The sequence below is a fragment of the Microplitis demolitor genome, chromosome 9 (genome assembly GCF_026212275.2).
Source record: "Microplitis demolitor isolate Queensland-Clemson2020A chromosome 9, iyMicDemo2.1a, whole genome shotgun sequence".
Classification (NCBI taxonomy): Eukaryota; Metazoa; Arthropoda; class Insecta; order Hymenoptera; family Braconidae; genus Microplitis; species Microplitis demolitor.
Window position 1 is genome coordinate 17,381,365 of NC_068553.1, and position 13,321 is coordinate 17,394,685.

Genomic DNA, 13,321 nt, shown 5'->3' on the forward strand with positions numbered 1-13,321 from the left:
TTAATAAATATTTTAAATATTTTGTTACTATTTATTTATTTAACAATTTCAATTAATATATAAAAATTCAACTATAAGAGACTAAAGAACTTTATTATTATTTTTTTTCCAACAATCTATCAATAAAATATATAAATTCATATATTTTTATTCATTTTAAATTTCATTAAATATATATTTTCATTGACTGATTTCATTATATTATTATTAATTAACTCTTTTATAGTTTTCTCTCAAGATAAATAGTATATAGATTTTTTTAAATTTATAGCTCATGATTGATCAACAATTTTTAAAAAGATAAAGAAAAAAAATAAACGTATACGTACAAATTAATTTATAAGCTCGATGATTTGATTGATGATTTGAATTTTATTTACTTTAGTAATTAAATAATTTATTTTTATTTTTTATACTTTTTATCGTCACGTGTCGCTACTTTTTTTTTGTCTCGCAACTGTAATGCCGATAGAACCTCGTATTTTTCTTAACAAATCAATAATGTCAGTCGTTGGCATATTTTCTACATTCTCATCATTTACCTGAAATTAATTAATTATTTCATTAATTTTATTATTATACTCGGGAAATACTCTAACAATCCCCACGTCTTCTCTAGGATTTGTCTAGGATTCTCAAAGAAATAAATTTTTCTAAGTTTTCTCTAGGATTTGTCTAGGATATCTCTAGGATTCTCAAAAAAATAAATTTTTCTAAGTTTTCTCTAGGATTTGTCTAGGACTGTCTAGGTTTCTCAGAGAAACAAATCTTACAGTTGCCATCGAATTTTTTTTTCTATCAAGTACCCCCAGTATTGTCAGAGAATGTTTATTATGTTTAAAAAAAAATATATTTACCATAAGTAATATATCACCCTGTTTCAATCTCCCATCTTTAGCTGCAACACTATCAGGATGTACCATTGATATTATAGTTGAGTTTTCGCGTGACTGTAAACTAAATCCTAAGCGACTATTCCAACCACGTGTTAATTCAACCATAAATACCTTGAAAGTTAATTTAAGTATCATTAGCTCATCAACTCAATAATAAAAGTTATTAATAAATATAAATATTACTTATTTTCATTAAAAATAATTTCTTATTAAATATAATTTTAATTTATTTACACTTTTAATTAAAATTTTTTACTTCAATAATTTAATTCAAGGACTGTGTATAAAAAGTAATTATGTAATCACTAATTCAAAGTATACTTTAATCTTCAATGTTTTGTCATTAAATTTAATTCAAATTTTTATGATTCTCAATTTCTTTTTTTTTTTAATTCAATAAAAAAAAACATGTAGAAAATTAAAAGAACTATAAGTGTAATTTTTTTAAATATATTTTTTTTCCATAATTTATCATTTTTCAAAAATCCAAAAATTATTAGACCCGGCTGATTCTAATACCATGTATTCTTCTTTAAAATAAATTACCAAAAAAAAAAAAAGTTATATATAATTAATAAACAAAAAAATTTATTACTAATAGAGTTGAGTTAAAAAAATTAAAAAATAATAATTAAGTATTTAAATTAATAATATATAATTACCTCACAGTCTTTGTATTTATTTTCCTTAGTAACAGTTCCATTGAAATTGTCATTTTTAGTTGTGTTGTCACCGTTATCATTACTGTCGTCTGGTGCAAACATAACACCCTTCCACTTGAGTAAACTTTTACTGCCAGCGGGATCTTGTACCGTTGTAATTTTTCCTGAAAAATAAAAATAATTATAATAATAATAAAACTTAACTAACAAATACGCCTATTAATTATCCGCCATTTTTATTAATACAATATTACCCCCTCTTAAATTAGCCACTACTTTACGAAACTGATAAGTCTATCACTTTCACAGTGCCATAAATATTTATGATACTAAACAGCTCGAATATGAATCTATATATATATATACATATATATGTAGTACAAAGATATAAATATTCGCTAATACGCCGATAAAGTATCACTTAACACTAAGCTGAATTTACAATTCAAACAACTTCCCGGCGGCAAAATTATTTAACTGACACAGTAGATCATTAGAAACTTTTTTTTAATAAAGTTAATTTTTCATGCATAATTTTATCCCACGTTGCGTAGACTTGGTCATGTATTTTTTTATTTTAATACGATTTACATTTATGAATAATAATAATATTTTCTTATTCATATTTATTTAAAAAGTTTAATTAAAATTTTTTAAATGTAATTTAGATTTAAATTTGAATTTAATATTTATTATTTTTTCAGTAATTTTATTTTTTTTGTAAAAAAAATTTTATTTTTGATTGGTTTAAAATTGCACGTTAATTTTTATAATTTTAACCAAAATTTTTAAACACAAAGTACTTGGTAATTTTTACGTAACAAGATTTCAAAATTAAAATTAAAATTTAATTTCTTTATATAAAGAAAATTTTAATTTTTAATTGGTTTAAAATTTCATGGTAATTTTTTAAATTTTAACCAAATTTTTTAAACACTAAGTACTTGATAATTTTTACTTAAAAAAGTTTAAAAATAAACTCCATTTTTACTCCATATGCGGGACGATTATTTTTAAACTCCGCTATGGATTCAAATGAAATCCGAATTCACTTCTAATTTTTTTTTAGTGTAATTAAAATTAAATTAAAAAAAAAAAGAATTCATACACACCTGGAATGTTTTTATCACTAGAATATGTAGCTTTGGATTTAATATTATCATTGCCACTGAAAGTTGGATTAGCGCTTTGGTACGCAGGATTTTTGTAACTGAAATTAGCATCAGACGTGTCATTGTCTGTATCGAATACCAACGGCGGCATTGACGCCGGTTCGATCGGTAAATTATTATCCTGTATATCGCCAATTAACGCGTCATTATCATCATAATAATCACCAGTTTCCAACAACTCATTATCATTAACAGTCGACGAATTAATTATTTCAATATTTTGATCATTGCTCATTTCAGACTTTGATTCACCATTTGATAAATTAAGATAATTTGGCCGTAAAGGTTTGCTGATATTTACTTGTGGGTTATTTTGATTTAAATTAATATTGCTCGATGTATCGATAGCATCATTCTTGTCATCATTCATTGATGATCTTGATGCAGGACGACGTAATCGTCGTGGCGAACAATTATTTGCCGTTTGATTTTGTGTTGACGAACCATTTGATCCATTCGGTGATAATTTACGTACAGCTAAATCACAAAGCATATCGACAGCCTCTTTTCTGAAATAATATTAAAAATTTATAAGAGAAAATCGGAAAATTTCACTGAAAAAAAATCATTTCTATCCAATGATTAGAGCCTTTTTGGCGGGAATCGTAAATTATTCCCCTGATCGATTTCAAAATCTAATCAATTCTAAGTCTTGATTTTTAAATTTGAATTTTGGCGGGAAGTTTAAAAAATGGCTCTTTTATGTATTTCTTTTAATCATCAATACCTGAGACTAGTTCGTGGTGGACGTAAAGGATGATCAGGTTCAGTTGGTGACAAAGCTGATACTGGAGTTTGAGTCAAGTCGCGATAAAGACGTAATTTGACTCTGGGACCACACTGGCGTAGTAACGCAACAGCTTCTTCGTGGCTCATTGGAGACAGCGGGACACCATCCACCGTGACTATTTTATCACCTGGTTGAATACGTCCGTCACTCAATGCTGGTTCACGTACCAGTGCTCTGACATAATGACCTAGAGCACTGCTGTCGACCTTCCTCAGAGTAAATCCCAAGCTACCGGCTACTTTAGTCATTTCGATATCGAATTCCTGTTAATAATTTTTTCCTTCATTAATAAATCCGATCATGTTAAGTCATGAGAATTATTTTAATTAATCAGTTTAATTATTATAATTGACAATTATGTATGCCGAGATGGCTTCACTTCACTTTAATTTATCAGTAATTGATACAAAATTTTTCATGCAATTTCCGATACTTCAATATTGCTGGTAATTAAAATACTTCAATACTTTTATTAATTTTATATATAAGGCTGACGTAGTCGACTGTATTAATTTATATATTTATTCATATATATAATTTAAATTTAATGTATTCTCTCCTACTTACACCACATGGTTCAATATTAAGTGGCGGCACGGGTTTGAGAAAACGTGATGGTAATGAAGCTTCACGTCGTGTCGGTGGAGTCGGTGGTGCCTTTGGTGGTGTAATACTAGGTTCACCAGGTAACCGACATACTAATAATTCAACGGTATTAGAAGTTGTACGAAGTACTTCTAGTGCTTCCTGTTAAATAATACAAACATTTTAAATATTCATAACTTATTTTAAATTCAAACTATAAATTTATTATAAAATACATCAAACTTTTTAAAATTAATCAGCAATAAATTTTAATGTGAATCATTTAAATTATTCATATTAAAATTAATTTTATTAATTTCAGTATTCAAAATATGATAATTAAAGTAACAAACATTAGAGAATTTTATAATTTTTATAAATAATTTACTCCTACACGGAAAAAAGAGAACATTAAAAATTAATAAATGATAGTAAAAAGTGGAATCTGTTATCAATAATTAGTACTATTATGTGCTTAATGCAAAGTAGTTTACTAATTTTTGTAGATTCCTGCTGTCAATTATTTCAAAAAGTAAGGAAATATTATTACTTTTAGGTATAATACGTCACTTATTAGTGAAAATTAATTAATTTATGGCATAATCTATTAAAAAGTAATGATTGGTAAAATTAAGAATTGCTATCTTAGATACTGATTTTTCCAGCCGAAAATTCCAAAAGTTACAAACTTTTATTTTATAAATTCGATGTCACTGATCAATTATTAGCTTAAAATATCATTTATTCATCATTATAAATTAATTTACAATATACATAAATCGAATAAGTGATAAATAATAAAATGAAAAATTAGTATACTAGATACTGATTTTGTTGCCCATAAAAATACCCAAAATTTTATACTCTTATTTTATAAATTCTATCCCATTGACTAATAATTAATATAAAATTTTATTTATTCGTTATTATAAATTAATTTATTATATACATATATCGAATAAGTGGTAAATAATAAAATGAAAAATTCGTATACTAGATCTTTACATATTAATATGTACGTTTTCTAATTTTTCGGTTCCTCATTTTTAAAATTTTTCTGTTTATTTGAATAGTAATAACTGTCGATAGCAATTTATCGATTCTTTTTCATATTAATTTTAATATACGACTTTACAAATTTAGCTCTTCTATATGTATCAAATTTTAATATAAATAATAGTCATTTTGTAATATATATAATAATCCTCGTTTGATATTAGTATCGGATATACTAATTCTAAGTCGAAAATAAACTACAAACTATTAAAATTTCGAGCATCATTTTTTTCCGTGTAAATAAAAATTTTTTTATAAATTTTTTAGTTGTTTATTTACATGAAATAAAATGTTTTTTTATTGTCGGTTACTTTCAGTGGCATAAAAAGTAAAAAATAAAAAAGTAATTAATTAAATGAAAAATATATTAGACTTACGTAATTAGTTAGACCAGAAAGTGTAATTCCATTAGCTGCTAAAAGAATATCACCAGACTCGAGTTTATTGGAAAGCGCCGCTGGCTGTTGGGGAAAAAGTCTTTTAACTCTAACCGGGCCTGATTTTCCACCGCCGGAAAGACTCAATCCAAGACCTCGGCTACTTTTTTGCAAGGTCACCTTAAATGTGTTTTCTGCAAGCATTAAATAAAATAAAATTCAATCAATAAACTTCAATATCCTTATTTTATATCCTTTATAATGTGCGCATATCTCTAACTCTTTATCATAAAAGTGAACAAAGAGTTCCATTATTATTTATTTCTTTTTTTACGTAAAAATAAAAGTCTTTGTGTATTTTTTCAATTTAAACTTAGAGATAATGTAAAAAAAAAATAAACTAAGAAGTGACCTGAATTGTAAGCGTTAAAAGGTGAGCCAATGACAATCAGTACCGGATATACTTGACTGTATTTTAGACTCGCCTCTAACCGGATTTCCGAATTCTCATCCGCGCTCTGGTATTTTAAATTAAATCTGCTCGCTATTGTTGTAAACAACAGAACTAAATTATCACTTTTTTCACGTCATTTTAATTTATTAACAAAAACATTTTAGTTTTACTTATGGAATTTAATCTAATTAGTAAATGATCTGTTGTACGAAAAAGGAATTAATTTTAAATTCAAATAAAATTAAGAGCGGTAAAAAAAAAAATGATAAATTTTTCAAATATTTATGCAGTTGATAATTTTCTTTGATAAAATAAATATATAATTATTTTAATTATTTTTATAAAATATTTTAGATACTAAAAAAATTTTTCCTACAATAGAATTCTTCAAAAAGTTTTTACTTAGTACTGAATTTAAAAAAAATATATTTTTCACCCCCTTTCTAAATATTTTTGTAAAAAAATCATTAAAAAAAAAAAAAAAAGTAACAAAAATTCTAATGATCTTTTATATCAAGTGAGTATCAGTTACATGGAACATGGATCTGAAATAAAAGCAATTAGTTTATCAATATTTAATAAAACAATATTTCTTATTGGACATCGTCGTACTCAGACAGCTTCTACACGATCTCGAAATCAATTACACAAATCTTATTTCTAATAAAAAAAATATTTATATGATCTACTAAATGACTACGCAGTGACGCACAAACTAGTGGCCTAGTTTAGAGCTGCGCGGACCCACGATCAATAGTGCATTCTAACTTTTGTCATGGCCATGATTTTAAAAATTAACCATCATTATTTCGAATTGAAATAATAAATTAATCGGTCAATTAGTTAGTGGATGATTTTGATACCTGGATTAATTGCTAGTAACGGCGGGTGTTCATCTTCAGGTGAACGTTCCGACGCGTATCCTTGGTCTTGATGTTCACTTGATGTAGGTTTTGAATTAAAATCATCAAGACGTTCTAATTGCTGACGGTGATGATGCTTCATCAATTCACAGGTGGGCTTGTGAATAATTTGCGCATTTTGCGGATAATTTAAATCTATTTCACCGGATTCATGCTGGTTATACTGTTGAACAATCGACTGTATACTTGTGGGATCACACCACTTTGGATCTATTCTTCTTTTAGGCAAAGTGCCCATTAATTCAGAGTCATAATGGTGACTATTGGACGGAATATACTCGTCAGTACTATTGTGGTGACTTTTTCTCACTAAATTTAAATTCCCATGCTTACAGCGCACAATATCCACGTCATTTTGATGATATCTAAAATTTATTATCATTATTATTTATTTTTAAATTTAAATTTTATTGTTTTCGACCAACTTTCGACCTCCAACACAAGATTCAAAAAATTTCAAATAAATTTCGACTCCGAATTTCTGTATCTAGTTCTTTGTATTTTAAAATTTAAATATCTCATTAACTATTGAGTTTTTAGAAAAACTATAAAATATTTTTTTTGTAGAGAATTTGAAGATCTACAAAAAAGGTATCTTATAATTTTTTGAAAAATTCAATATTTACAAAGATATTTACAAAAAACTAGCCACGCTTTTTTTAAATTTTAAAATTCCCGCTGAAAAATTTTCTAATTGAATTTTCATTAAAATATTTTTTTTTGAAGATCAAAAATTTGACAGATCTCAGTCAGAGTACATTTGATAAAAAATGCTGTCATATGGACCACAAGCGACCGTAGAAAAATAAATTTGGTATTTTAAATTCCATGTCATTTTTCAAATTATCAATTGATAAATGAATTTTTTTTTCAAAAAGCTCACATGTGTAATAAATTTATAAAAATAAATTAACATACTCCCAAGGATCGCCTTCAAGTGTTTGCAGTCGATATCGTTCGAAATCCGTCACCTCATCATTGAACTGAACTGATGATTTTTTATGGGGCAAAGTACCACCCAAATTTCCAGATATCGTGTCCGTTATAACATTATTATTATTTACTAGCATAAAATCATGATCATTATCTAAATTATTCGGTAATGACCCAGAGAATTTGTATCTAAACAATAAAATTATAAATTTAATTATATTATATAAAATACAGTCGACTACGTCAAGCCTGCCGTAAGTCTCTCTCCTCAGTCAGTGGGTACTGAGGCCAAATAGCACCCACTTAACTACTTTTTTGAGTTTCGTACCTGATATCCCATTATAAGCCTCCGTTGAAATTCCATAAACTACAAACTAACAACAGGAACAAAATATCTAAATTAATTATGAAAATTTACTATCGATCTTTCGCGGATAATAATTTTATAAATATTAAGTTAAATATTATTTATTGTTGATAATTGTAATGATTAATTACAATTAAAGCTTCTGTTACAATTTAAAAGTTTTATTGAGCATTATGTTGATCAATAACAATTATTATTATTATTACTGTAATTAATACCGATGTCATTATAATTTTTTCCATTACAATTATTATTTGTGTTAAAAGATAAGTATTTATTTTAGCGCTATAAGCACGAGAAAAATTGGGACACTGACGCATGTAACAAAACGTAAATATGACGTTTAAAATCACATAAAATAAACACAGGCTTATAACGAGTAGTCGAGACCAAAACTAAACGCGCGGTAGTGGGAGACTAAAATTACAATAAAAATTCACCCTGTCCCCTAGAGCAAAAAAAGTAAAAACAATTTCTTTGAATAAAAATAAATTTTTTGAATCAATAAATTATTAATCTCTTAACTTTAAAACAAAATACATATTTATTATCTTTATATTTATATCCATTAATAATAAATTAATACACGGATTTATCTTCCGATCATATGATAATTTTTTTTTAAAAATACTAGTAAAATTTTTAATTGATATATAAGTATATATAAAATTAATAAAAGTATTGAAGTATTTTAATTACCAGCAATATTGAAGTATCGGAAATTGCATGAAAAATTTTGTATCAATTACCGATAAATTAAAGTGAAGTGAAGCCCTCGGCTTACATAATTGTCTATTAATTTATTTTCGCGCGATAATGAAAGAGTGAAATTACAAGAAAATTTTACCCTGTCCTCTAGACCAGGCTTATGACGAATAGTCGACTCCATTATAATTATTATTATTATTTTATTCTAATAAATTAAAATACCTGTCCTCCGATGAACTAGAACAAGGAACAAGAATTTTTCCAACATGACTAAGTTTTCCTTTAGAGTCACAAAGATTACCTGATGACTGTGTTCTACGTCCAGTAAGGCCTTTGCCATGATGACGACTTAGATTTGAACCCATTACCAAATCCTCGTTATTCGTTTCGTTTCCAGTTATTAAATTAAATTTATTTTTATAAAAATTATCTGATTTATTATTTTCTTTAGCCGGATAATTAAAGTATTTACTGATGTCTTTCTTGGCATTTATTTTGCATTTTACGGAAATGGGTTGACGATGATAATATTTTTTATTGTTGTCATTATTAAATGATGACGTTGATGACGATGATGAGACATCATCGTGAAGCCGAATCTTAGGCCTTAGGAAATATAAATTGACTTTATTGTCTTCATTTATTTCTTTTTTGTCATTATTATTGTTATTGTTTATGGTATTTTTTATGTAATAACTACAGGGAACACTCGGCCCACCCACCACGGGGGACACTAGTGCTTCCTCACCTGTAACATAAATATTTTTAATTACAATTTTTATTTTTTTCTGCTGATTTTTCAATTTGTTTTAAAGTTATGACGTAGCTAAAAAAAGTAAATTCGGAAAAAAATTATTAGATATTAATATATATGAGGTTTTGAACAATTTTTTTTTATCTGAAAATTTTTCAAATTTTTTTACACAAAAAAAAAAAATTAGAAAATTTTTTTATCGGGTCGTTAGGAAAAAATTTCTATTTTTAAATTTAAATTTTCAAACCTCAATATTTTAAATTCAAAAATAATTTCTGTTCTCTTTCGACATTATTTTGACACATAGATTACAGTTGCGCTAAATCATTAAAAATACAAATATGATAAAATAACAGATAAGATTTTTTAGGACAAGTTATAGTATAAAATTATTTAAAAAAAAAAATTCTTACGTGTTCTAAAAATGTAAGCATTGAGAATTTATTTTTTTCTCAAACTTTATACATAAAATTATTTATGTAATTTTATTATGATTTGAAAAAAATTTTAAATTTAAACTCGATATATATTCAACATTACTCACGTACTGAGTAATTTTATTTGACATTAAAAATAGAACGAAATTACCCATGAGACATTTTCATCAAGAATTTAAATTTCTTTTAAAAAAAAAATTATTTTAGTATCAATTTCACTAAAAAAAAAATTTTAAATATTAATGAAATTAATTAACAAAAAAAAAAAAAAAATGGAATTTTTGAAACATAAAATTTTTACTCTTCCCAAGAAATTTTTCGCATTATGAAAAATAAAAATTTTTTGAAGGAAGAAAAACTACGGGTAAAAAAAAAATTTCTACAAAAAAATTTTTTTTGTGTAAAAAAAAAAAAAAAAATAATTTATTTTAAATTAATTTCCTAATAAAATTATAATTAAAAATAAACTAAATTAAAATTCTTGACCCGTTGAAATTTTTTTTAAATTTAAAAAATAAAATAATTCAAGGACTTTTTTTTTACTTACGCATAATTCAAGGACGAGGACAACGTACGTTTCCCATTCGACATAAATAAAAAAAACCAACCTCCCAAAGTCCTTCATCCATAAAATAAAAATTTATAAATAATATATTTTTAAAAACCACTAGTTTTTAATTATTTTTTCACCACATTCTATTTTTTAAAAAATTAACATTTTACACATTAATTTTTTTTATTAACTGTCAAAAAAAAGGAAATAAAATACCCGATTATTATTATTATTATTATTATTAATTTTTTAAACTCAGTATTAATTTAAATAAAATATATGAAAATTGCATTACAATTTAAAATATGAAATAACGTGAGAACATTAACAAACGCTCTTATTTAGCCCTTTAATTAATTAAACAAAAAAATTTTTAAATAACTCACAGAACTAATTAAATAATTATTTAAGTGTCTAATTAAAATACCGTAATACAAGTTTTGAATAAACAAGTAGAGTACATGAAAGGCTGGTAATTTTATTCAAATTTTCGGAGCTTCAATTCATAAAAAAAAAAAAAAAAGAAAATTACGTTCACTAAATTCAAAGTTAATTAAATTTTCAATGGCAATTAAAATAAAAGTCTAACTTTTATTAAATTGAATTTTTTTTTTAAATTCACAAAAAAAAAATCAAAATGAAAATTATAAAAATTTGAATATTTAAAATTTTTCCCGGCTTATAAATTTATTGACAATGATCCTGAAATTGTGACTATCAACAATTTTCTTATTTCTTTTTTTTAACAAATCAATAACAAGAAAAAAAAAAAAAAAAAAAACTAAAAATATGCACATGTAAAAAATTAAAAAAACTACAAGTGCATTTTTTTCAAATATTTTTTTTTTCAATTTATCATTTTTTAAAAAAACTCCAAAAATCACCAGACCTAAATCTATCCTAAAGTTAACAGAAAATTGACAATTTTCGGATTTCTGTTTCAACAAATCAATTTAAAAAAAAAATAAAAATATGCACATGTAGAAAATTAAAAAAACTACAAGTGCATTTTTTTCAAATATTTTTTTTTTCAATTTATCATTTCCTAAAAAAACTCCAAAAATCACCAGACCTAAATCTATCCTAAAGTTAACAGACAATTGACAATTTTCGGATTTCTGTTTCAACAAATCAATTTAAAAAAAAAAATAAAAATATGCACATGTAGAAAATTAAAAAAACTACAGGTGCATTTTTTTCAAATATTTTTTTTTTTAAATTTACCTTTTTTTTAAATACAATCAAAAAATTATCAGACTTCGTTAAACTACAAATTGATATAAAATTCCATTTTTAAAAACAAAAAACTGAATATTACCATAAAAAATAAAAAAAATAATGTAATTAACCTCAAGAATTCGAAAAATGAAAACTACCAATCTCTGTATTCTTTAAAACAACAAACAACAAATAGCTTTCACTTAATATACACACTTTTATATTATTATTTTATTAAACAAATAAACATTTCTTTAATAAAAATAATAAATATTTAAAAAAACGCGCAATACAAACTCACTGATACCGTAATTTAAATTACACTGTAGTAATTAACGATTAAAATCATCATGAGAGCATGGACTGTCGGCAAACGGCAAGTAAGAAACGGAGATTTTGCGTTTATTCAATGAAAATGTATTCTCATATATATATATATATATATATATATATATATATATATATATATATATATATATATATATATATATATATATATATATATAAAATATTTGTACACTTGCACATAGAAATCATCTACATACAATACATACACAATATACCTAGTGTAAATAAGTATGTATGTATAATTGAGTGCATTGTGCTGTTAATTCTATATATATGTACTTATATATATGTATATACATATATATAGGTAAAAAAAACTACAGCTTAACCGATTTATCACGCTAGATAAACGCGCTAGAGTATAAACGACTAATACATACACAGAATAAAATTATATTAGTGTACTTAATATATATAATCACGGAATTTAAAAGTATGTGCACTGCAAGTACTCCGGAACACTGTGTACTGTTTGTACTTATACTTACACTTACACTAATAAAATATAAGGTATATTTTCTGCTTACGAGGAATGTATTCTGCGTTATAAGTTTTGTTTTTTTAAATATTTGAGTGGGGGAGAAAATGGCGGGAGGGAACTAAAAGACCGCGAATTATTTGAATTCAGATTTTGGTTGTTTGTTGTGAATTGCTTTGTTTGGAGTTTATTGTTGTTTTATTTAAAGGATGTTGATTGTTGGGGAGTATTTAATTAGTAGGGGTTAATTAGCAGTTTTGTTTTAATGATTAATAGAGGAAGTTGGATAAGAATTAATATGGGGTAAAAATTGTAATGGCAATTGAGAAAATTGGAGTTGGATAACAGGAATCGATAAGTTTCTTTGTTTGGCTTAAAGTTACTTAGCAACGTATTTGCTGGAGGATTTTATTTTATTATAAAATTATATTTAAAAATTGGATTATTGCTATCAGTGATGGGAAATATGATAAAATTAATGGATTAATTTTATACTACATTTCAATTCAATGTTTATTTTATTACTCTTCTATTTCGTTTTTATTATTTAATGTATTATTTAGATATTACTTTTCAAAATTAAGCTTTTAAAAGTTTATTTAATTATGGA

At 25.0% G+C, this 13,321-nt stretch overlaps 1 protein-coding gene across 17 annotated transcripts; it reads right to left on the reverse strand.

Moving 5' to 3' along the window:
- Positions 1-219: 219 nt before the first annotated feature.
- LOC103575093 (glutamate receptor-interacting protein 2) lies at positions 220-12,727 on the reverse strand. 17 transcript variants are annotated; one of them, XM_053741819.1, is made up of 14 exons: positions 12,614-12,727; positions 12,187-12,248; positions 11,986-12,056; positions 10,662-10,857; positions 9,146-9,671; positions 7,834-8,037; positions 6,856-7,280; positions 5,539-5,732; positions 4,088-4,267; positions 3,458-3,783; positions 2,671-3,239; positions 1,559-1,722; positions 858-1,007; positions 220-542 (listed from the first exon to the last, which is right to left on the reverse strand). In XM_053741819.1, exons 4-14 carry the CDS (start codon positions 10,663-10,665, stop codon positions 426-428), a joined length of 2,859 nt encoding a protein of 952 aa, XP_053597794.1. In that variant the 5' UTR covers positions 10,666-10,857; positions 11,986-12,056; positions 12,187-12,248; positions 12,614-12,727; the 3' UTR covers positions 220-425. The 17 variants fall into 17 exon arrangements, with proteins under 17 accessions (XP_053597794.1, XP_014299862.1, XP_053597797.1 ...); XM_014444376.2 differs by lacking the exon at positions 12,187-12,248 and having other exon boundaries at positions 10,662-10,733; positions 12,017-12,056; XM_053741822.1 differs by lacking the exon at positions 12,187-12,248.
- Between the last annotated feature and the right edge of the window lie 594 nt (positions 12,728-13,321).